A 24,628-nucleotide genomic window follows, 5' to 3' on the forward strand; every position below is an offset into this window, starting at 1 on the left:
ACAGTATCGCTTAGGTTGCAGGTGGGTTTTCAGGCAGATTATGTTGAAAAAGAGAATAAGAAACTTACAAGTCTGAAAGTTGAATCCCTTAAAACTTACACTGCTGGTGAGATAGCGCAGCAGACTGAGTGCTTACCCCACAGTATGTGGACCTCAGCTCAGACTCTTGGCACCACAGAAAAGTCAGATATGGCAGGGCATGCCAATTTCTGGGAAGCAGTCAGTTCTAGGTTCAGTGAGAAATCCTGTCCAAAAAGAAAAATGTCTGTAGTCATGTGGTCTGGTGGTGAATGTCTTTGATTCCAGCAGAGGCAGGTGGATCACTTGTGAATTTGAGGCCTATCTGGTCTACATAGTGACAGTGAGTTCTGGGACACCTAGGGCTACATAGACCCTGTCTTAGAAAAAAAATAAAAATACAAGAGCCTGAGAGAAGACACTCTGCTGACTTCTGACCACCACATGACTTGTGAATGCATGCACAGGCACGTGCCTGTGCACATATATACATCTACCACACATAATTTGTTCATGTTTCTATGTCACGATCCAAAATCTTAGCTTAATATATTTGTGCACCAAAGTCCTCTCATCTCTCAAAGGCAGTCTTAGAAAGTGACAGATTGCTGTTTTTGCACTTTGCCCTAGGCTAGAAAGCCTCCCTTACTCGATACACTTTGTATCTTAGTAGTTGATTACTTTGTATCTTAGTAATTGATCACTTTGTGTCTTAGTAATTGATCACTTTGTATCTTAGTAGTTGATTACTTTGTATCCTAGTAGTTGACCACTTTGTATCTTAGTAGTTGATTACTTTGTATCTTAGTAGTTGATCACTTTGTATCTTAGTAGTTGATTACTTTGTATCTTAGTAGTTGACTGTCCTGTGTGTGTGTACATAATCAACTTACTGACTTTCCTTTTGAGCAGCCCTTAAGTAGATACTTACATATTCCTTGTTATTATAGATGAGGGGAACTGAGACACAAGAAGAGATCTCCAAGGTGGCACTCTTGCCGTGACTAGGAGTCTGAAATCTGTAATCTGTACTCTTTCCTGTAAACATCATTATTTCTTGGGCCTAGTTGACAGGTGATGTATAATTGAAAAGGTAGGGGGTCCATAATTAACATTGTGAAATGCCTACTTGGGCGTTCTCCATTGTCAGGTCACTTACATAAACACCCCTATCATCCCACATTAGAAGAGCAGTCAGTGTCCTCAAGAAGGGGACAATGGATTCATCATATCAGACCCTTAATTCCAATACAGAAAATTTGGGGGGAAAATCATAACTGGTATTGTAAATGGAGGAAAAGATGATTGTCTAAGAAGAGCTATTTAATGAGACACATTAGACTTTGTGTAATTCCTGATGAGGTCCACACTGGAGCGATGGCTCAGTGGAAAGAGGTACTTGCCACCAAGCATGGGTTCTCTCTCTACCTGCCATACATAGTCTATGGCATGTACACAGCACCACACATACTAATGTGAAAGGGTGTTAAAAAAAAAAAAAACAGGGTGCAAGAAAACACATTTATCATTGTAGCACAAATGATCTTATTGTCACAATTTTATGCAATCGTGTAAAAAGTATCAGTTCCTTGATGAAGCATAGAAGTTAGGATATTCACTGGAAACATTTGATTTTCTAAGGTAAAGGCTTGAGTGGCATTTGTTTGGTTTCCATTGAGTTACTTGACTTTGGCCTTAATAAGCTTTGGTTGTTTTGGTTTTTAACCTGTCAGGCCCATGACTAAGAATTAAATCTCTTAATATTGCAAGTGTTTTATTTTAGTTTTGTTTGGTTTTCTTTTTTAACCTTATTGTTTGGCATTTTGTTGGCTTCCTTGATTGGTTGAAAGATTTTTCACTAAATGTAATACAGAAGCCTGCTTCAAACCCCAGATCTTGCTGAGTAGTCATCTGCTTCTGAGTGTGCAACACCACACACCCTGTGGATGCTGGAGATTAGTCTGAGACAGGGTTTCTCTGTAACGCAGGCTGGCCTTGAACTCCCAATCTTCCTGCCTCTGCCTCCCAAACAATAGGATTACAGATTTATACCAATTTTTAAAGAATATTTCAAAGCTTATTTTCATTGACTATACATTTTAATAAATTTCTGACTCGGATTTTTTTGTAAAAATTTTAAGTTCCTCTTTTTGTCACCTTTTTCTTAAAGACACAACACAACACAAAGGTTTTGCTTTTAACTATATTTGTGTAGTTGTGTTTTTTTTTCCTAATAGTTAGATAACCTATTCACCATCCTTAATCTTTCAGATCATAAAACATAGGTTTAAAATCATGTTTTATTAGTATGATTCTTCCAACTAAAAGTTCTCACCAAACATTTAGTAGTAGTATATGATGATTCTCCAAGTTGAAGTAAATTATTGACCCATAACTAACGTCTCTGTAAACAAATTGTAGCAAGGAATGCCTCTATTCCAAATACCTTATAATAATAACAGTTTAACCTCAGAATTCTATTAATATTTTCTGTGGCTAATTTGAAATTCTGGCTGTTTGTGGTAAATAGCTATCTTCCACATGAAGAACAGTGATCTTAAAGCATGGCAGCAGCGCTTAACAGGTTAACACTTGACTAACTTGTGCCTAAGGATTGAGTAGAAGCCAGAAAGACTCCTGCTTAATTAAAAGTATCTACAGGCATGAAGTAGCCCTGGGTTACCTGTGCAGGCTTTCATTCATGGGGTTCACTTTCAACTTACATTAATGAGGCTAGATGTTTTGGACTTTATAGATTATAACATGAGACAGTGTGTTTCTAGACTTAACCCAATCATGTGAAGAAGAAATTGTGTTAGCTCTTATGCCCTTGACTTGGAGCACATGTTTTTTATAAATATGGAGTGTAATGAAATTAAGTTTCCAGAGGAAGCTGGCAGACTTAGGGATGAGATAAAATACAAGTCGTGCACAGTGAGGCAGGGGTTCTGTAGGGGAAAGGTCAGTTTTGAATGCAGAGCCCTACCTAGCATAAAGAAAGCCAGATGAGTTAGACACATCTCTCAGGTGGACAGAGAGTCTTTTAAAGTGGGAGCAGAATGTTCACCACAGTTTCCTTCATTTCCACAACCAGGTGATTTACTGTGTTTGATGTAAATTTCTTCATGCTGTTTTCTTGTGTCTTTGTCCTTCCTTGCAGGTATTATACTGAAACAAATGAAAATTTGCTTGTGTTTACTTGGGATATAAGTAAAAAGCTATCATATTGAAAATAATTAATTTTTCCTCAGGTGCTACCAAGTACACAGATAAAGACAATGGAGGGATGCTTGTGTGGTCGCCTTACCACACTGTCCCAGATGCCAAATGTAAGTTTTTTTGTTTTTTGTTTTTTGTTTGTTTGTTTTCTGAGATTGGGTGTTAAGATCCATAGGGAATCAGTCTGTTCAAAATGTAATTTGCATCTGTCTCTTAGTCTCTTAGGTTCTGTGAAGAACTGAATTACCTTTGTTTTCTTCTTTTAATGGGAACCTCCATTGTGTTAGAATGTTTTGGTTTTTTTTTTTTTTTTTTTTTTTTTTTCCTTTTGAAAGATAGTGAATCTGATCATTTCAGTTTGTGTCAGGCCCATGAATGCAAAAACCCTAGGCTCTGATGGCTTTGCTGCTTACATCCTCAAGCAGGGGAGGGAGTTACTATGTAGACATCTGCACAGGCTTTTCCTCAGTCTATGGAGCAGTAAAAGAAATGCCTTGGAGCTTCAGAGAGCCCACTCCCATTACCATTTAAAGAGGGAAGGTGAGAGAAGTGACTGCAGCCCTCAGGTCATCTTGTGCCCTCCATTTCTGGACGGAGACCTTCTGGAGCCCTCACCATGCACTTCTTGACCCATGGCTTTAGACTTCAGTGTGATGTAGCGGACCTGACCCCTTTGCGGCACATCAGATATAGGAAACACACAGGTAACAACGCTAAGATCCCCACCCTCCATTCAGCTGTCAGTCTCTTAGATAGCCACAGCAGCTACACTAAACAGCCATTCCAGCAGATGTGAAATAGGCCCGCCTGTCTTTAAGAGCATTTCCTACCATTGTTTGAACGTATATGTGTTTTGTGATTTATGAAGTCTTGAGGAAAGAATAGTAGTGTCCTGTCTATCCTGTACGTAAATCTAATCATGCTAATCAATGCAATTGAGATTTAAAAAAAAAAAAACAAAAAAACAAAACTGGAAAGTGGGTATGTGTCTGCATACCTAGTGATCTTCCTAACTTAAGCTTTAGAGGGGTCAGCCAGGTGTCACCCACTGTCAAGCTGGGGATCCTGTGCCCTGGAGGCATTCAATAAGAAACACACTGAGAACCTGAGAGAGGTTTGCTCATTGTTGCACACCAGATTTCATTCATAAAACAAGCATCAGGCGTCATGGGTTTCACTGTTTGGTCCAATGGTGCATTTCTAGCAGAGTGGAAAACCAAATGCGGGAAGGTACTGTGACCATTAGGATGGTGTCCACAGGGAGGTCCAGAGCAGGTCTGTGGCAGCAGCCAACCCTGGTTGTATTGTGTGTTAGAATCTCTCAAAGGTATTGGTGTATTGTTGTCTGAGTAGCCCACATCTTCAGAGGCAAAGCCTGAACATGCTTTTAAAGCCCTGTCATTGGTTCTAATGCCCAGCCAGGGCAGAGACCACTTCTGGTCAGTTGGTATTACTTAATTTGCTATCGAAAGGACTGTAATATACTTTTGTTGTATTCAGTCAGCATCTATCTATGTCTGTAGTGTACTTAAGCAGATTCTAAACAAAATATAATACTTGGACTTTCTGTATCAGATTATACTTGGGGAAACATAATACAGCATTCATTTAAAAATAGCTATCACAGAATACTTACAATAGCATATTAATGTATTAATTGTAATGTTCAACAATAGCAGATTCTTAGAAGTACTTAGGAAGTGCCACACACTACCGAGCATCTTCTGGGTGTTAACTCATTCAATCCTGAGAGTCTGTATTGTTTTATCATGAGTTTAGAGCTGGAAACTAAGGTACAAAAGTTAAAATCACCCCTGCAAAGTTAGAAGTGAGAGAAATGAGGAGAAAAGTGAGTTCAGGTAGAGAGTGGCTATTCCAGGTCAGAATTCTAAAGATTTCCGCTTCTTAGAAATGGGTTTAAGGAATTAGTTACATGTACATACGCATAAAAAAAATTGTAAAAGGATAAAGGAGTGACTGTGGACACCACCTAAAAGTGGCTCTTGAAAACCACCCATTACAAGGCCTTGAGCTGCCCAGCACATCACCATTAAAACTGCGTATCTGGGACACTCTGTTCATTTGGTTGCATACGGCGGATAAGTGAAAACCGGGTACCCGAGCCCTGTGAAACGAATAGAAGAGCTAAAGGAGCGTCAGGGACATTCACACACATCCACCTACCATACTGTACAGCCTGCAGAACTGTAGACAAGTCATCCTCGTTTACAAATATGAGAAAGGGTCTTATATAGCCAAGCATTCCAGGCTTATTTTAGGATTCTGCAGTGTAATTAGGTTCCACTGTCTCCTTCACAAGGGTAATGGCCAGCATATGAAAATAATTATAGTAACGTCCCTTAATTTAGTAATTTAGTAATTATGTCACATATGGTCGTAGGCTTATCAGGTTAAATGAAATGCTAAGCCAGGTGAGGAGCCACCGATTCTGTGTGCAAATCTCCTTTAGTAGCTTCGGCTATTTTTTTTTTTTTTTTTTACTCAGAATAATAAATTATCTTGGCATGTTAAAAAAAAGAAAACTAGATCTGAGAAACTGAAGGTTCTGAAAGTAACGAGATACCATCGTTCCATTACAGTGGATGAATACATCGCCATTGCAAAAGAGAAGCATGGCTACAACGTGGAACAGGTATGTAGAGAAACATGTGTATGTGTTTGTGTGTGTGCTCACATGTGTGTGCTGGCGCGTGTGGGCCTGTGGAGGCTAGAGGTCAATGTCAGGCCATCTCCTGCCGTCACTTCCTTCTCTTTGTTTCATGCCAGAAGATCAGGTCTCCTTATGTTACCCAAGCAGGCAATCAACCTGTCCGCCACAGCTGGGGCTGTAGGCATATGCCACTGCCTCCTGCTTTGAGGTAGGGACTCTTAGAGCCCTTCCAGCTTAGAGAGAAAGATCAAATCTGTGTAAGTGGATCGCTGGGAGCCCACCTCACCAAGCTACACTAATCTGTGTAAGGTTTTGGAAACTGGCATGCTTATCTATAGAGATAAACTAACTCTTTGAAGCTTTCAGCGGCCCATGTCACATCTTTAGTTTTTGTTTGTTTGTTTGCTTGTTTGGGAAGTGGTTTGTGGTTGTGCAAGTGCTTTATAACCTTGACTGGCCTGGAATTTGAAATTTGCAGTGATCCTCCGACCTCTGCCTCCCCAGGGCTGGGATTATATCCATGCCTATAATCCATCTTGTTTGTCTCTCTATGTATTCCTGGCTGTCCCAGAGCTCAGTATATAGACCAGCCAGGCCTCGAACTCACAGAATCCCCCTGCCTCTGGCTCCATAGTGCTGGGATTAGAGGCATTCCTTCTTTGTTAATCTTTGAGAAAGTTAATCTTCCAAAATATGGGTGTATATTGGTTCATTTTCATCTTTATGTTACAATTCTATTATCAAAATACAGAAATTTACTTTTAAACTCACCACTAAAAATTCTCTCTTTTTTAAAACAGAATGAAAGTTTATTCTTTAAATAATACTTAATACCTTGTAGTAAAGGTAGAACCTTGCTACTTAAAATAGAGGGGAAAGTAATACATTTTTAGAAATGAATTACCAATGAATTCATTGAAGTTATTTAGATGACTTCTAATAATTGTATGTATATATAACGGTAACACAAAATAAATATACAAATATTTTATCAAATATGAGACAAAATAAATTGCGGTAGTTGTAGTGAAAGTACCCTGAAATCTTAGAATTATTTAGTGTATAGCAATTCTAAAAGGTTAAAGCTTTGCATTTCTCTGCTAAGTCCAACTGGATATTTCTGGATCTTGTGTTACAATTGATAATTTTATCCAGTTATTGATTGCAGGCACTTACTGGATAGCTTTCTTTTGGACTATTTTCCCTACACTTTGACAAAGTGATAAAATGCTGTGAGCTTCAGAGTTAGTCACTCCAAGTGGCTCTTTCTCTTACTTCTGCAACAAATATGACATACACAAACACTTGTTCTGAGGCTCCAATTTAAAATATTACCCTGTTAAAGGTCCCAAGCTGAGTTTACCTTAAGCTGAAGTCATAGGCTCGAAATTGTAATGTGATTTGTGTTTAACTCCTAAGAGTGGTGGAAGCCAGTCCATTAGAGTAAAGGGTGTTTTCCCTTCCAAGGCGCTTGGCATGCTGTTCTGGCATAAACATAACATTGAGAAGTCCCTTGCTGACCTTCCTAACTTCACTCCCTTTCCGGATGAGTGGACTGTGGAGGACAAAGTCCTATTTGAACAAGCCTTCAGTTTTCACGGGAAGAGCTTCCACAGGATTCAGCAAATGGTATGGTGATTTCTGTCTTACTAGATTACCGTTACAATAATTGTCTCATGATACTGTTGAATACTTCCTTCCTATTAAGTATAAAATGTTTTCCATTTTAACATTAAAAAGTACCTGAAACGGGTGCATTGGCATACAATATTTTCTGCAATCATCCATGCATAACAGGTTTATGCTTCCACATTAATGAATTGGCTTTGATCTGGTCTCAAGTGAGTGATAGGTGCTAAGTTTGGTGGTTGATTTTTTATGGGGGGGGGTAAGAATTTAATTTAATTTTTTTCATGTTTCAATTTTTAACGTCAGGATTTTCTCTCATCTTGTATGTGAAAGTCCTCATCTTTGATGTAATTTTTTGAGAGAATGTGAACACTGTGTGCACATCACTCCTCTCCTTGACTCTTCCCACGCTCCCCACCTCCCATCACGTTCACGACCACTTTAATTATTGTTGTTACATATTTGTGTCTATGCATGCACACTCACATGCACAGATACGTACAACCTGCTGAGACCATTTGGTATTGCTCGCTTGTACCACGTACCCAAGGCTGACCACTAGGAACTGGACAGACCAATAAAAAGACAGTACTGAAGTAATACAGAAATTCAAGACCAGCATAATTCCAACATGGAAGCCCATCTTAAGTCTATGTGTTACGTCAGCGCTGTCTGGTAACCGTTGGGGATTACTGGTGCTGTTTTGGCTTTTGTTTTTTCAAGGAAAAATGTCTGTATTGCCAGTTGCTATAGTCTATATGGCTAGCTCTAAAATGGTTAGTGCTGCACCAAAACAATAGGCATGTGCTAAGCTGGCATTCTGTACATTATAATGATGTCTCTGCATATGCATGGCTTCCATAATCAAAGGTAGGTAGTTCTCATCCTAGTTGCCAGTGTGACACACCACTGTAATAGTCAAAGGCCGTTCAGTGGTCAAGACCCGTCTGCATTGTTAACTGAAATCTAGATTTAAAATGGAAGTGACTTTGAAAGTAGACTGTGAAGTACCCCAAGTGGCTCGTGTTTGAGACATGAGAGAGGCAGACTCAAAGCGCCCACACCGTGTGACTCTGTGGTATGAGCCCATGTTAATGTCAGTCATTTCCCAAAGACTCTAAACTAGAGAAAAGAGAGTTGAGCGGCCCTGAGGAAGCAAATGCTGAATGACAGCATGGCCATGCCAGGAACCTAGGGGACATTCTCATTAAGTTAGTTTGTGACATCTTCCCTACCACCACCACCATCCCAGAAGAAGACAGGAACACTGGCTCAGCAGTGTCAGTGACATCGGTGTGATGAGGACTGTGACTACTGACAGTCAGTCAGTGACACTGATGTGATGAGGACTGTGACTACTGACAGTCAGTCAGTGACACTGATGTGATGAGGACTGTGACTATTAACAGTCAGTGACACTGATGTGATGAGGACTGTGACTATTAACAGCCAGTGACACTGATGTGATGAGGACTGTGACTACTGACAGTCAGTCAGTGACGCTGGTGTGATGAGGACTGTGACTACTGACAGTCAGTCAGTGACACTGATGTGATGAGGACTGTGACTGTTAACAGTCAGTGACACTGGTGTGATGAGGACTGTGACTATTAACAGTCAGTCAGTGACACTGATGTGATGAGGACTGTGACTATTAACAGTCAGTGACACTGATGTGATGAGGACTATGACTATTAACAGTCAGTGACACTGATGTGATGAGGACTGTGACTACTGACAGTCAGTCAGTGACACTGATGTGATGAGGACTGTGACTATTAACAGTCAGTGACATCGGTGTGATGAGGACTGTGACTGCTGACAGTCAGTCAGTGACGCTGATGTGATGAGGACTGTGACTATTAACAGTCAGTGACACTGATGTGATGAGGACTGTGACTGCTGACAGTCAGTCAGTGACGCTGGTGTGATGAGGACTGTGACTACTGACAGTCAGTCAGTGACACTGATGTGATGAGGACTGTGACTATTAACAGTCAGTGACACTGATGTGATGAGGACTGTGACTACTGACAGTCAGTCAGTGACGCTGGTGTGATGAGGACTGTGACTACTGACAGTCAGTGACACTGATGTGATGAGGACTGTGACTACTGATAGTAAATCAGTGACGCTGATGTGATGAGGACTGTGACTATTAACAGTCAGTGACACTGATGTGATGAGGACTGTGACTATTAACAGTCAGTGACACTGATGTGATGAGGACTGTGACTATTAACAGTCAGTGACACTGATGTAATGAGGACTGTGACTGCTGACAGTCAGTCAGTGACGCTGATGTGATGAGGACTGTGACTACTGACAGTCAGTCAGTGACACTGATGTGATAAGGACTGTGACTATTAACAGTCAATGACACTGGTGTGATGAGGACTGTGACTACTGACAGTCAGTGACGCTGGTGTGATGAGGACTGTGACTACTGACAGTCAGTCAGTGACACTGATGTGATGAGGACTGTGACTACTGACAGTCAGTCAGTGACGCTGATGTGATGAGGACTGTGACTGTTAACAGTCAGTGACACTGATATGATGAGGACTATGACTACTGACAGTCAGTCAGTGACGCTGGTGTGATGAGGACTGTGACTACTGACAGTCAGTCAGTGACGCTGATGTGATGAGGACTGTGACTGTTAACAGTTAGTGACACTGGTGTGATGAGGACTGTGACTATTAACAGTCAGTCAGTGACACTGGTGTGATGAGGACTGTGACTACTGACAGTCAGTCAGTGACACTGATGTGATGAGGACTGTGACTACTGACAGTCAGTCAGTGACACTGGTGTGATGAGGACTGTGACTACTGACAGTCAGTCAGTGACACTGATGTGATGAGGACTGTGACTGTTAACAGTCAGTGACACTGGTGTGATGAGGACTGTGACTATTAACAGTCAGTCAGTAACACTGGTGTGATGAGGACTGTGACTGTTACCTGTGCTTTTTGGTTCTCAAGCTCACTTCTTATATCTCCCCTGCTGCTCAGAAGTCTTTCTGGGTTTTTCCAGGAAGGGTTTCTCTGTGTAACAGCCCTGACTGTCCTGGAACTCACTCTGCTTTGTAGACCAGGCTGGCCTGGAACTCACAGAGATCCACCTGCCTCTGCCTCCTGAGTGCTGTGATTAAAAGCATGCTCCATCACCACCCAGTCACTCAGAAGTCCATGTTCTTTTCACTCATACAGGTGCCCATGACATAGTTTCCATATTATGCCTTCATTATCAAAGAATATGACATTGGTATTCATTTGTCCATCAGAGTTTATGAATTAAACTTTCTAATAGTAACAGCAATTTTTTTTAAGCTTCCAGATAAGACAATTGCAAGTCTTGTAAAGTATTACTATTCTTGGAAAAAAACTCGCTCAAGGACAAGTTTGATGGATCGCCAGGCCCGTAAACTGGCCAATAGGCATAATCAGGGTGACAGGTAGGTTGAATGCTCTACCTTGATGCACTGTTGGGGACTTTCCACTGGGTTGTGTATTTTTCATAAGACAAGAAGCTACCACAGCACTGTCTGTGCTGTGAGGAAGATCCAAGTGGTCAGAAGTCTTGATTGTAAGAACTTCTCTACTCTAAGGCTTCCTTCTGGCTGTTCACTGAATCCAAGACTCCCTGGGGATATAGCTCAGTGGCAGGGCACTGGTATTTGTAAGGTGAGCCTAGGTTCCACCCCAGTCCTCCACACACAAATATATTAAAGACCATGCTCTGTGCAAGATGGTCTTTGTATGTTTACTGAAGTGACATCGCTGAGTAGCTCAAGTCCCCATTACTATGACTGTGTTTTGTCTCTTTATGCCAAGTACAGACAGAGCTGAAGTTACCAGCCTTCCATCAAGCTGCATGTCTTCTCTTCCCAAGTGGTACTTGTAAATTTCTTTCCCACGACATCTCTTACTTTTCTAGCTAACAATATTGCTTAAGTGGTTCTGTAAACCCCAAAGGATGAATGTTTCTTAGAACTTTTGAAACCCAGGTGAACAGATGTTCTTCCCAGTGGCAATTCTTAGGAATGTGTAGTGCGGTTACCAGAAGATGCACTAATCTTGTTTCTTTCAGTGACGATGATGTGGAAGACACACACCCAGTGGACGGGAATGACAGTGACTATGACCCAAAAAAGGAAGCCAAAAAAGAGGTGATGATCCTTAGAAGTCCTGGTGCCTGCTACGGTCGCCTGACCATAAAGACTGACGACTTAGCACTCTGTATCAATGGGGTTAAAGAGGCCTAGAGCCAGGCACAGTGGCACAGGCCTTTAATCCCAGCATTGGGGTGGCAGAGGCAGGTGGATCTTTGCATTTGGGGCCAGCCTGGTCTACTTAGAGAGTTCCAGGCCAGCCAGGACTACACAATGAGACCCTGTTTCAAAAATAAGATGAAAAAAGGAGAGTTGTAAAGATGACATGGTGGTTAAGAGCACTTACTACCCTTTTAGAGGACTGGAGATTGGTTCCCAGTGCTCAGGTATGGCCTATAACTTCCTGTAACTCCAGCTCCAGGAGATCTAACACCCCTGGCCTTAGTGCGCACGCGCACGCGCACACACACACACACACACACACACACACACACACACACTCACACACACACACATTTAAAAATAAATCTTTCAGGAAGAGAAGGGAGACTTTTTTGTATTAATGGTTTAGAAAGTAGATTTCAAATTTAGAAACTACTGTAATATTTAGAACCTCTACTACCCGTTAAGTAGTAGTGTTGAGTTATCTCCTCCAGTCACAGATGAAACGGGTCTGTCGAAATTCTTAGTCTTTAATCCATTAGAAAAAAAATCAAGCTCACCTTTACATGGTAAGATTTGTTGGGTAAAATTTTAGGGTTTCTTGTTTTGTTACCCAATGTTTCTCAGAAGTGTTTTTTCCATGTTATAGCCAATTAGACAGTAGTGGCAGGTATATGGCGTGAACTCTGACAGCTGGCTCAGTGAGAGGGGGAAGAGTGCCCATAGGAAAGTGCTGTCTCGGTATGCCGACAGTCAGGAGACTTACAGTCATTAAGCAAAGGCTAAACTGACACCCATGCCATTTCATCAGGTAAGGAGTTGTGCATTTGGAAAGCATTCCAAGCGTTGACAGGTGAGGCAACTTTGGAGTAAGCAGTGGGCACAGCCCTGGAGTGGAGGTGGCCGCCGGCTCTGTCTTCACCTGGGTGTCCACCTATGTGAAGTGTGTCATTTCCCCAGCAACCATCATGGTCAGAAGACTCTGTCCCTGTCGGTTCCTGACCTTGCCTTCAAATTTCTCCATTAATGACATTTTAAGATCCCGAATGACCTCAACCTGATGTTTTCTAACTCTCCTGATTTTTAGACTTCAATAATTTTCAAGCGCCAAGCTACTTTCAGATCCTTTAATTTCTTCATCACTCCTGTCTGCTTTGCTTTTGCTTCCTTGAGCCATAGACAAATTTAATCATGTGTCTTTATGCGTGCTGTGCGTGAATATGTGCATCATGAGCCAGGTACCTGTGGAAGTCCTGGACCTGGAGTTGCAGGCTGTTGTGAGCCACCCAGTGTTAGTGCAGGTGACAGAGCTCAGAGCCTCTGCCAGAGCAGAGCCTGCTCTTGACCACTGTCTCTCTTCAGCCCCAGGGTTCACTTTAGAAAATGATTTCTTCCTAGTTGGTTTTTTTTTTTTTTTTTTTTTTTTTTTTTTTTTTCTCCTGAGACAGGGTTTCTCTGTATTGCTTTGAAGGCTGTTCTGGAACTAGCTCTTGTAGACTAGGCTGGCCTTGAACTCACAGAGATCCGCCTGCCTCTGCCTCCCGAGTGCTGGGATTAAAGGCGTGCGCCATCAACACCCGGCAACCTTCTTTTTCTTTTTGAGGCAAGGTCTCTCACGGAGCTTGCTGTTCTAACTAAACAAAGCTGGCAAGTGAGCTTCCAGGAGCCCTGTCTCTCTGCACCCAGTGCTGGGGTTGTGGACTTTGCTGCTGTGCTGGGTTTTGGTGTGGGGACTGGGGCTCGAAACCCGGTCCTCCTGCTGCACAGCAAACGCTTTCTGTGCTGAGCCCATTCCCCAAGCCAATTTGCCTTCTCTGGATTCTTCCCTCTGTGGCCTATTTTAGAGACGTATATATTCCATCATTTTACTGTCTGCTACTCTGAGCTAGCTATTCCTGTATTTCTATTCTTGTGTACTCAGGAGATTTTTGTCTTCTATATTTAAGTTAGATTCCAGCGCCAGTATTCCCAGGGACTTTCTGATCAGCAGACACTTTGACTCCAAACCCTACCAGTTTGTGATTTGTGTAAAAACCCACAGTTTTAGTCAAATCTTGTTTTGTTTTTCTCTTTAGCTTATTCAAACTTAAATTTGGTGTTTTCTTTTTTGCTGTTTTTTAATGTGCATATTTATTTGGGTCACCATTCTTTCTTGCTGTGGTCCTTTTTTTGTTCTTTTTTTTTTTTTTCCTGAGGAATATCTTTTAGAAGTTCATACACATCTCTAAGACCTGAGATTAGAGTATGTATGTTCTTCCAAACAGCATCTGCATTTGTTTCTAAGTGTGTTTAGGCACTACCATCCTAAGCCTCTAAAATGTTTTATTTGGCACTTCTCAAGCTACATAGATCATTTAAATTTAGGGCCTAAACCTGGCTGAGGCAAGAATCTGGTTGGGGGTTCTCAGGGAAGACTTCTCAGTGTTTCTTTTCTTCAGCCAAAGCTGGCACAGGCATGACTGGCTCCAGCCCTCTCCTTTGGTGGAGCGAGTGGCCGGTTATTTTCCCTGCTTTGCACATTGATGGGTGTGCCTTCTAGCATCCTGCCTTGTCTCTTGTGCCCTGCATGGCTCCCACTGAAGCCTGGAGCTTCAGGCCTCTGCCATCTCCCTCTGAATTCTCCTCTCATGGTCTCAGGCTGCTGAGGAATGGCCTCACTTCACTGCCAGCTTGGAGAACCTTTGATCCAAAGACTTTAGGAGCGTCTCTCTGCTTTGAGTCCCCAGCAGTGAGGTGAATTTCACTTGACTCTGCGGTTCTGTGAACTCAACCCCACTTCTTAAGGTGTCAGGAAGATGAGCCAGGTCTTAATGGAGTCCTCTCAGAAACACAAAGTGACACCGTGCTTCCATTTTAGGACATTCAGTATTAACACCACTTAATAGTTCATTGTCATCACTACAGGAACAACTTTTTTTTTTTAACTCCTCTGGGGCATGAGCTGATGATACCTAATACTGGGGTTTGGAGTTTTATTATCTACAAGCCACATGCACACATTTGACAGTGTCCATATCATAAGAGTCAGGGTCATCATGTGCCCATTCTGACCACAAAAGTCATACATTGTTCTGAAATGCCAAGAAAAGTAAAACCTTCCTCTTTTTACCAGCTGCCCAAAATGCATGTGATGCCTAAATTGTCTTTTTTCTGTATTGTTCTTTTTGTAGACCTTTATATGTATAATTTGTAGTTTGGGGCAAAGTTGTTGCTTTGTTCTTCATTGTATACTAAATGGGAAGAATTTACAGTGTAACTTATTTTTTCTATATTCATAGTCCTCAGGATGTAAAAACTAAACATTTATTGAATAAGTCAAAAATATATGCTGTCATGGTGTCATCTACACCCCAGTGTGTGTGTGTGTGTGTGTGTGTGTGTGTGTGTGTGTGTGTGTGTGTGTCTTATTTGGACTTGTAAATAATAAGACTTGTTGGGGTATTTTTGCAGTACCGAAGATTTTTCTATTTGTAGTAGATTGTTTACTCTGTATACATTTATGAAAATCAAAGGCCTTGTTCTTCTGCTGTGTTCGCTTAGGGTAACACTGAACAGCCCGTCCAAACCAGCAAGGTTGGCCTCGGGAGGAGGGACTACCAGAGCCTACAGCACCGCCATCACTCGCAGCGTTCCAAGTGCCGCCCACCTAAGGGCATGTATTTAACCCAGGAGGACGTGGTGGCTGTTTCCTGTAGTCCCAATGCAGCCAACACTATCCTGAGGCAACTGGACATGGAGTTGATCTCTCTAAAGCGTCAGGTATCTTACAAAACTGGTGTCTTTTATGATTTTTGTCCATTTGTCCATCTGCTTTTGTTTGGATTGAACTCTGTAGTTTGGTTTGGGGGGGCAGTGTTTGTTTTGGGGTGCAGACTTGATCCCACAGCCTCAACTGTGGTACTGTACTGCTGAGCCACATCTCCAGCCTGGTATAGCTGATGAAATTCCTCTGCAATTCTATATGAAAATCCCAGCATGGCTACCCATCAGCATGGATTCTGAGCAAATTCCACAGCTCACAAGGGCCTCCAGTATTCCTGTGAAACAAGGAACAATAGCCATACTGTCTGGCAAGTTGCTGAAGGCTGTTGGTAATGCTCTGTGTAGGTTGTTGGGCACTCTGTGACTCCTCAGTGAGTCATAACTGTGCCGTCCTCATTGTGGATTGTAGTAGTAACAGTAGTTTTTCAATGTCCACATGGCTTTTTAACACTAAGACCCTAGTATGTAAACTTTGTAAGACCTTATGAAAATCAACTGATAATTTCTGCTACTAATAAAAAAGAGTTGCCATAATTAAGTGGTTGTGATTATGAACAACCTGAGTCAGTTCATCTAAGCTGACTACAGCTTGTCTTTCCTTTTACCTTCTCTCTGCTTCCATGTCCTCTGGACGTGAGTTAGCATACAGGGTTGGAAACAAGACCACGCATGATGGGAACTAAAGCACTGGCTGGCATAGTGAGCTCTCCATGTGGCTCTTGGGCATCTGGCCTTTCTTGTCTTCTGTTCCTGTTTCTTGTTTGGTTTTGTGTCAAAGACTCTCATCTTCCAGACTATAGCACTTCTCCATGGAAATCTCGTGGATCAGTGGTTCTCAAACTTCCTAATGCTGTGACCCTTTAATACAGTTCCTCATGTTCTGGTGAGCCCCCAACCATAAAATTATTTTGTTGCTACTTCATAACTATAATATCTGTTTTCTGAAAGTCTTAGGCAACCTCTGTGAAAGGGCTCTTTGACCCCAAAGGGGTCTCAACCCACAGGCTGAGAACCGTTGGTCTAGCTACTTTGTCTATAATCTTTTGAGACCCCACAGGAGGGGGGGAGGAGGCCCATCATCTCCATTTGCAATTCTACTTTAGTGCTTATGGGCGTTTCTTCATAATTTATTTTAACATTCATTCATTCATTCATTTATGTTTGTTGATTTATTTGTGTCTGTGCACACCCATAGAGCACAGCACCCTTGTGGAGGTCACAGGACAACCTACAGGACTCAGTTTTCTCCTTACAACTTCATCAGACTAAAGTCATCAGCCTTGGTGGCTCAAGCACTTAGCCACTGGGCCATCTTACCAGCCACTTGTGGGCTATTTTAAGTTTCTTTCCTTGATTATTCATTTAATGTGTAACATAGTAAAGTTTTCTTTTTTATTTTCCAAGATACATTTGTTTCACACAGTAGTTTTCTGTTAGTAGCACCTTCTCTCACACCAACCTAGTGGCTGTCTCCCAACTCCCCGGCGTCTGTCGTGAGCACCCCACACTCACTACTCCACTGACCATCATGCATGATACGCTTGAGTTTCTACAGTCATCTTGACAAAAAGGGTCTCAGTTTTGTTTCTTAGTTACTCTGGTTGTTGTTTGATTGATTGATTGTTTTGGTAGTGTCATTCTACATAGCATTTGGCTGTCTTGAAATTCACTACATAGACCAGGCTGACCCTGAACTCATAGAGATCCAGAGATCCTCTGCCTCCTGAATGCTGGGATTAAAGGTGTGCACCACCACCACCCCATCATTCCTGTTCTTTCTTTCTTTTTTGGTTTTTCGAGACAGGGTTTCTCTGTGGCTTTGGAGGCTGTCCTGGAACTCACTCTTGTAGACCAGGCTGGCCTCGAACTCACAGAGATCCCACTGCCTCTGCCTCTGCCTCCCGAGTGCTGGGATTAAAGGTGTGCTCCACCAGCGACCGGATAATCTTCATTCCTATTCTTAAAGAGAGGTTTCTTAATTGTATAATTAATATTTCTGACGTGAATTATATTAATGTAAACTCTCATCTCCTTCTGTCTTCCACATTACTATTAGGAATGCCTTTCTGAAAAGCAAATGTGATCGTGTTCTCTTGGTTAAAACAATCTTCACTTTTCTTCAGTCTTGAGGCAAAATTGAAATTCCTTGGCATACTGCGTGGTTCTTTGCCCTGGTCCTGCATTCTTCCCCTTTTCCTCAAAGCTATGTGCCTAGAGTTCATTCTGTCTTCCAACCTTAGTTGCCAGCTGAATGCTTTAGAACTTGGTTTAGGTTTTATCTCCTTTGGAACATTTCTCCCTACCACTCTCCTTTATTGTCTTACCCTCTCTCCCTCTCCCTTTTCCTCTGTGTGTTTTCTAACATGGCCAGCTGATTTAGTCTAAACCATCCCTTGATTTACTCCACATACTCTGACAGGAAGAGTGGCTGCTCATCCCGTTGAAAAACAAACCAGACAACTTAGGTTGTCCTTCCTACATGATTACCCTAAAGGTTTCTTCACTCTGTGTGTCTTACATTTTTACCTTATGTGGATGATCCCAGCGGGAGCAGGGTCAGATCTATTCCAGCTCTTGTTCTGAAAACATCCGTTTGTCCCAGTGCTCTGATATACTAGGGAACAATTTGAGCATAGTATGAGTTTCGTATGGGCCAGCATATGGTTTCTGTCTGTGAAAAACTACACCAAGTTGACCGAACACTCACACACACACACACACACACACACACACACACACACACACACACACACACACACACACGGCTCCATTGTGTGGCACTGTATCTGATGTCAAATGTGGGGAGAATCACAAGTAGCCGTCTTTCTACTGTACAGTAACTCAGAGACTGCCTTACTCCCGTCTTCACACTAACTGGAACGTCTTTTTGCCATCTTTACTGTAGCTTTATGCCTTTCTTAACAATTTAGAGAATGTAAAATAACCATTTTTGCTAGATTCCTGTCTTTTCATATTTCTCATTGAAGATTTTGAATGTTCTGCCCAATAAGTATCCCTTCCCCATAAGATGTTGGTTTTTTAATTGAAGATTTTCCTAATATAATAACTTTTCAGAACATGAACGTTATGTTATAACAGAACTAATTGTATCTTATACACAGAATGAGCCTGAGAATTGAGCAATTTTTTAATGTATCAAGAATGATGCTTCATACCTAGCAAATGTTAGGCATGGTCATCATTATTATTACAGGCCAGTTGCCATTTTGTCAGAACCTTATACTAACGAGAGATGGTGATAGAGTCTAATCTTTGTGTATTCCAGCTGCCTGTGGTTACAAAAGACACTGTTAAATGATGTCTAGAGACTGTAAACTAAAAGAACAACAGGATTAGCGGGGCAGTGGTGGCACAGCCTGTAGGGGAATCTGTAGCCACGCCTACTTAGGGGCTGGCTACAGGTGTGCCTACAGCAGCCCTTTAATTCCAGCAGCACTTGGGAGGCAGAGGCAGGCGGATGTCGGAGTTCAAGGACAGTCTTGTCTACAGAGCGAGTTTCAGGATGGCTGTGACTACACAGAGAAACCGTGTCTCACAAAAACAAAACAAACAAAAAAGAACAAAGGACTTTTCATTTGGAACATATATGAATTTCTTAAATAATTTTTTATTTCTTAAAGAAAAAAAATCATGTGATTTAAGATGAGAGTAGCTCAGTGGTAAAATGTTTGCCTACCCAGAGAGAAGCCCTGAGATCTGTGTTGTTGTCTTACTCAGTCTCACCAACCTACCAAGTTTGTGCAACTTAAATGGCACGGCACGCTGCGGTGTGATAATGACTATGTCTGTTCTGCTGAACTGAACCTAAAATGGTTTTGATGATATGTCCTGTTCATTTATGTAGTGCTCATAAAAATGTGCTAAGTGCATGGTCTGACTCACATTCTTGTTATTTTGTGAAGGTTCAGAATGCTAAGCAAGTAAACAGTGCGCTTAAGCAGAAAATGGAAGGTGGAATTGAAGAGTTCAAACCTCCTGAGGTATGATGCTGAACACACATGTGATGAAGCACCTTTTCCCTTTGAGTTTCCCAGTGCTCAGGGTCTACTCCGGTCCCTTTTGAAGGTTTCACAAAATGGACAACTTATCGTGCCTAATTTTTCATTCCCATAGTCATCTTTTGAGTCTTGATTGATGTTTTCATATTTAAATTAATTCACTTCCTCCCCCCTCAGCAGGGGCTTTGAAAAGCCTCACTAAGATGAAGCATGAGGTGGACTGTCTGGAGAGGCTGGCACAGTCTGGGGACAAGCAGTGTTTGCTCAAGCCCCCTTTTCTGCCCTGTGACTTGGTAACACTGCAAGAATAAATCACAAGGGATTTTTTTTCTCAAACAAAATCTTATTTCAAAACACTTGGTTTTGGCTCAAATTTCAATGAGGGTTTTACTGTGTGTATATTATATGTATATATAATACAAAATGTCATATATGGAGATGTGGACTACCCATTTTTTCAGCCTTATTTGTGATTTGTTTCTGTGTTCATGGTAATTATAGTAGAATTTAAATGCCCCTAAAATCCAATCAAGTCTTTTTACAAAGTTTTGGCTGTAAAATCTTTGATTATTTTTTAAAGACTCCCAAGTTGGATTCATATTCTGAATCAGCCTTTCTATGTGCATAGTGACCAGATAGTTGTATTGTTGCTGTGGGTCCTGTCTATGCCTCCTGCATCTGACTGGGGTGGGGGGACAACAGAGTAGATCTTGCTCCCCACGTCAAGGTTAGGTATAGGGAACAAGGAAAAACGCATAGATCAGGACCTCATTTCAAGCCCCATAAGAAAACTAAGTACACTCCAGTGACATTGAATTAAGGGAGGGTATAATGCAAGATATTTTATTTTCCCATATTACTGCAAGAGGAAACTTTAAAATTTGAACTGGTTATTTTAATTTTGTATCTATTCATACACTAAATATATATATAAAGCAAATTTTCAGATGCTAACTGTTTCCTGATTTAAAAATCATGTGAGTACAGCAGGTATTAAACACGGGGTGGGGTCCAGGTGTGGTGGCACATGCCTAAATTTAATCTCAGTACTCTGGAGACAGAGGGACAGCAGCATTTCACAGAAAGGTCCTGTCTAAAACAAACAAACAAAAGCTTGGAGGGGCGGGGTGGGAGGGGCATTGTAACGGGCTGGCTCAGGAAGAAGGGCACCTGCTGCTGGTGCTGAGGTCTTTAGTCTGACCCCAGGATCCCGGGATCCACACAATGGAAACAGAGACCTGATTCCTGAAAGTTGCCTCTGACTTCTACACATGCGCAAACACACACACACACACACACACACACACACACACACACACACTAAATAAATAACTAAATAAATGTTTTATATATATATACACACACAACAAGGGACTACTAATAATAACTTTATGCTACAAGTTTGAGACTGGAGAAGATGTCTCAGTGGTTTACAGCACTGGCTATTCTTCCAGAGGACCCAAGTTCAGTTCCCAGCACCTCCATCCATGGTGGCTCACAACCATCTGTAACTCCATTTCCAGGCCGTGTGCTACTGTCTCCTGGCCTTCACAGGCATCAAAAGTGCACATGATACCCAGACATATATGCAGGCAAAAACACCCACACAAATAAATTTTAAAGGAAAAAAATGTTTAAGATTTTGAATAAAATAGAGACTTTCTAGATGTTGTACTCAGATTTCCAAGGGGTGTGGGGAAAGCCCAGATAATCTTACAGAAAAAGAACCAAAGCTCAAGGAAAAGTTCATTCTAACCTTAATTTTCCATAGTATTGCAGGGCAGTTTCGCTCATTACCGTGGCACGAGATGGGAGAGTACGGTCAGCAGCTGGTCTTGACTATGTGCTCCCTTGGTCTTTAAGATGAGTAACTGAAGTAGGTACAGCTGCTGCCACATTCCAGGGGTCGCTGACTTACTCAAGACCACCAAGTAGCAAACAGTGACAGCCCCTGTGGCTCAGGGTTTCAGACCCAACTGGTCATTGTGCATGGGTGCTACCATAACGATGCAGAAAGTATCATAGAATAGCAAACTGTTTGATCGACTTTCAGTTTTAAGTCAGCTGCTGGGATAGAAGATATCAAACACGTATTATATCTTTTGATGTAAGAACAACAAGCAAAGTGAAATCACTGAAATCCTAGCCTTGTCCACGGGTCCACCGCAATCTGGGCACACGCATGTGACTGAGTTAATGATCTCATCCGGCTTGAGGTGCAGATAGCTCCATCATCCAGAAAGTCTCCACAGTAAATTTCTGTTTATTGTGTTCTTGCTGCTTTCAGGGCCAGGCAACATGAATAGCTATTATTCTGAAATACTGATTACATCACACGAAAGGCATAGAAAGACGACCCTCTCACTCTTGGATTAGACTTTACCTACAGCACTGTTAATGACCTTTGAGAGTTATGTCATCAAATGCAGTCCTCATCCTTCTTGAGAAGCTTTGATTAGTAATTTGGTTTTAAGTTTATTTTATCTAGAATAAAATTTGATGAAGAAAATTTATTTACTTCTACAACTATTTATCAATCACCTGTTTCATGCAAGGCAGGACTTAGGTACTGAATGAACTGTGGGAGGAGGAGAAAGCACATAGAGATGAGGTCATCTCCCACCCCCACCGCCTAAAATATACTTGTAATCTAGATGTTATCTCATAAACCCATGAAAGTGTAGACTGAGAAACAAACGTTCTAGGGAAGCTACTGGGCATCACTCATTCTGCCAGGTTCCCTCAGGACAGACTTCCTAATGAGGACAGGGATAAACGGGGTTTGTGCATGTATGCAAAGGTCAGAGGGTGACAAAATGGAGGGCAGCATGGACTGATACTGAGACTCGGTGGAAGTGCAAGACTTGTCTCTTCTCAAGAATCTCTCCTACCTAGAAAGGCAATCTCAGCTGCAGAGAGAAACGAGCACATGGCATGGGAAACATAAACAAGGATGTTACAGAGCCGTTAGGCAGGGCGTAGACCGTTTCAAGGCAGAAGGAGAAGATGCCTTTCAATTAGGCGCAAGGGGGAAGCCCTGCGGCTTTTCTAACATAGACAGTAGGTGATGAAGCGATGTCATTATAAGAAAATTGTCTTGGCAGCATTCGGGCAAACATGCTTGCTGCTGAAATGTTGGGCGTGTGAGGTGTATGGAAAGAAGTGAACAGAATAGGTTAGCCATAGGAATGAGAGCAAGAGATGAATCCATTTCAGAGTTAGAAATACGTGTGTCTCCCTGAACACAGGCTGGGGTAGAGGAGATGTGTGTGATTTATGATGGCGGCAGAGAGGTGGAGTCGGTGAAATCCGTGGGTCTAGGAGGGAGGAGGAGAGGTAACAGACAGGGATGACACCCGTCTCGGGTGTCTGCCTCCAGCCGGATGACGCTGCTCAGGTTGCCAGCCTTGAGCCGGGAGTTTGACTGGTGACCTCCCAGCTCTTCTGAGAGGATATGAACCTGTGACTGACAGAATGGAGGAGCAGATGAAGACACTAATACGACAGGGAGGGCTCAGTGTGCGTTGTTTCTACTACTGTCCTATTTCATATAGCTGCTTTTCAAACAGGCATTTCCGATTAGGGTTTGCGCTCTGACAACCACGGAGTTTAGTTTTCGGTCACGAGTCACATTCTAGTTATCCTTTCTTTAAAGTTCCTGGGGTCAATAATGGAAAGGACTCCGGTATGTTTAAAGTACCGGGTCCTATTTCTCTTCAACCTCCCCTGTTCTTCTGTCTCCATTCTGTCAAACATTTAAGCCTAACCAGTTTCAGCATCTCCTTCCTACAATTTCCCACCAGAGCTATGGTTTAAAGACCATTAACTATTTAACTTTTTCTAAACTCTGGTTTAGATGGTTGGCCCTCCTTTTCCTTCTCCTTAACCAATGAGATACTGCATTCTCGTGTTACTGCTCTCTTCCCTCAGCAGCAGTTTTTACACACATGTATACAGGCATGGTCTAAGTTCTTATACTCAGAATTCACATTTCTCTTTTTCTCCTGGAGATAGATGATCTCATCCCTTCACAGTGTTAAAGTTACCGACAGCAGACATGTGTGGTGGTAGTCATGGCAGTGTCAAAGTTCCGAGGAACTGTGTTACTTGATATACACCCAGGGTGCACAGTCATGGCCTGGAAACCGAGTCCCGTTCCTTCGGTCACTTTTCAGTTTTCACACAACTCCTGTGTATCCCTTTGGAGGGATAGAACTTGAGCAGTTCCTAGTGTCCAAGTATGATGCATATCTTCATGCAACACTGGTCCATACCAGTGTAACAGCCATATTTGGGTTCATCTAAAAACCTAGTGCTCTGTCCCAGTGCTGGAAGATATAGTAGAACAGTGTTGTGTCATCTGGAGTCCTTTAGGAGGGGACACAACATATATATATATATATATATATATATATATATATATATATTTTAAAGTTTGTAGCCTAGTATAAAAACTTCACATTTAAGTAACATGTGAATGGCTCCATTGTTATTTTTTTTCTCAAACCTTCAAAAATGGTTTGGATACAAGAATATTGTGTTTTTGTCCACATGGAACCTTAGCTCCTCCTGAATGTCCCAGTGCCTCGTTTTCAGTGTGCCTCAAATAAGCCTCATCTAACCTCACCTTCCCCACTTCCCTGTCTCCGAGGTGAGCACTTCTCAGCTGCATCACCTTCTGCTGGCTCTCCAAGCTTAGGAGTCTTGTTCTGGTTAAAGCCAAGTCCCCACCGCAGGTCCTCTTCCTCCCCTCCCCTAACACAGCTTTGGTTTGTCAGGCGTAGTGCAGGCTCCCTAGCCTTGATCTTGTCACCTTCTGTGGTGAGTGGCCTTTAAATCCTTTGCACAGACCTCAGGACTCTCTCTCTCTCTCTCTCTCTCTCTCTCTCTCTCTCTCTCTCTCTCTCTCTGCACACTGACTGCCTTTCAGACACTTCTGAGGTTTAGATGAAAATGCATTTTTTTTTCAAGACAGGGTTTCTCTGTGTAGCTTTGGAGCCTGTCCTGGCACTCGCTCTGTAGACCAGGCTG

General features: G+C 42.1%; 1 protein-coding gene across 10 annotated transcripts in view; it reads left to right on the top strand.

The window, feature by feature from the left end:
- Positions 1–24,628, top strand: part of Rcor3 (REST corepressor 3) — a 42,894-nt gene that overhangs the window by 4,800 nt on the left and 13,466 nt on the right. For 3 of the 10 annotated variants that reach the window (XM_035444972.1, XM_035444969.1, XM_035444971.1), the window contains exons 3-10: positions 3,270–3,347; positions 3,804–3,941; positions 5,838–5,890; positions 7,376–7,537; positions 10,873–10,997; positions 11,633–11,711; positions 15,357–15,575; positions 19,502–19,579. In XM_035444972.1, coding sequence (XP_035300863.1) covers positions 3,270–3,347; positions 3,804–3,941; positions 5,838–5,890; positions 7,376–7,537; positions 10,873–10,997; positions 11,633–11,711; positions 15,357–15,575; positions 19,502–19,579 — 932 coding nt within the window. Of the gene's footprint in view, positions 1–966; positions 1,093–3,269; positions 3,348–3,694; positions 3,942–5,837; positions 5,891–7,375; positions 7,538–10,872; positions 10,998–11,632; positions 11,712–15,356; positions 15,576–19,501; positions 19,580–24,628 lie in introns of those variants that run through there. The other 7 variants (XM_027416533.2, XM_027416541.2, XM_027416540.2 and 4 more) reach the window with 5 other exon arrangements.

This window comes from Cricetulus griseus, chromosome 5 (assembly GCF_003668045.3).
Source record: "Cricetulus griseus strain 17A/GY chromosome 5, alternate assembly CriGri-PICRH-1.0, whole genome shotgun sequence".
NCBI classification, from domain to species: domain Eukaryota; kingdom Metazoa; phylum Chordata; class Mammalia; order Rodentia; family Cricetidae; genus Cricetulus; species Cricetulus griseus.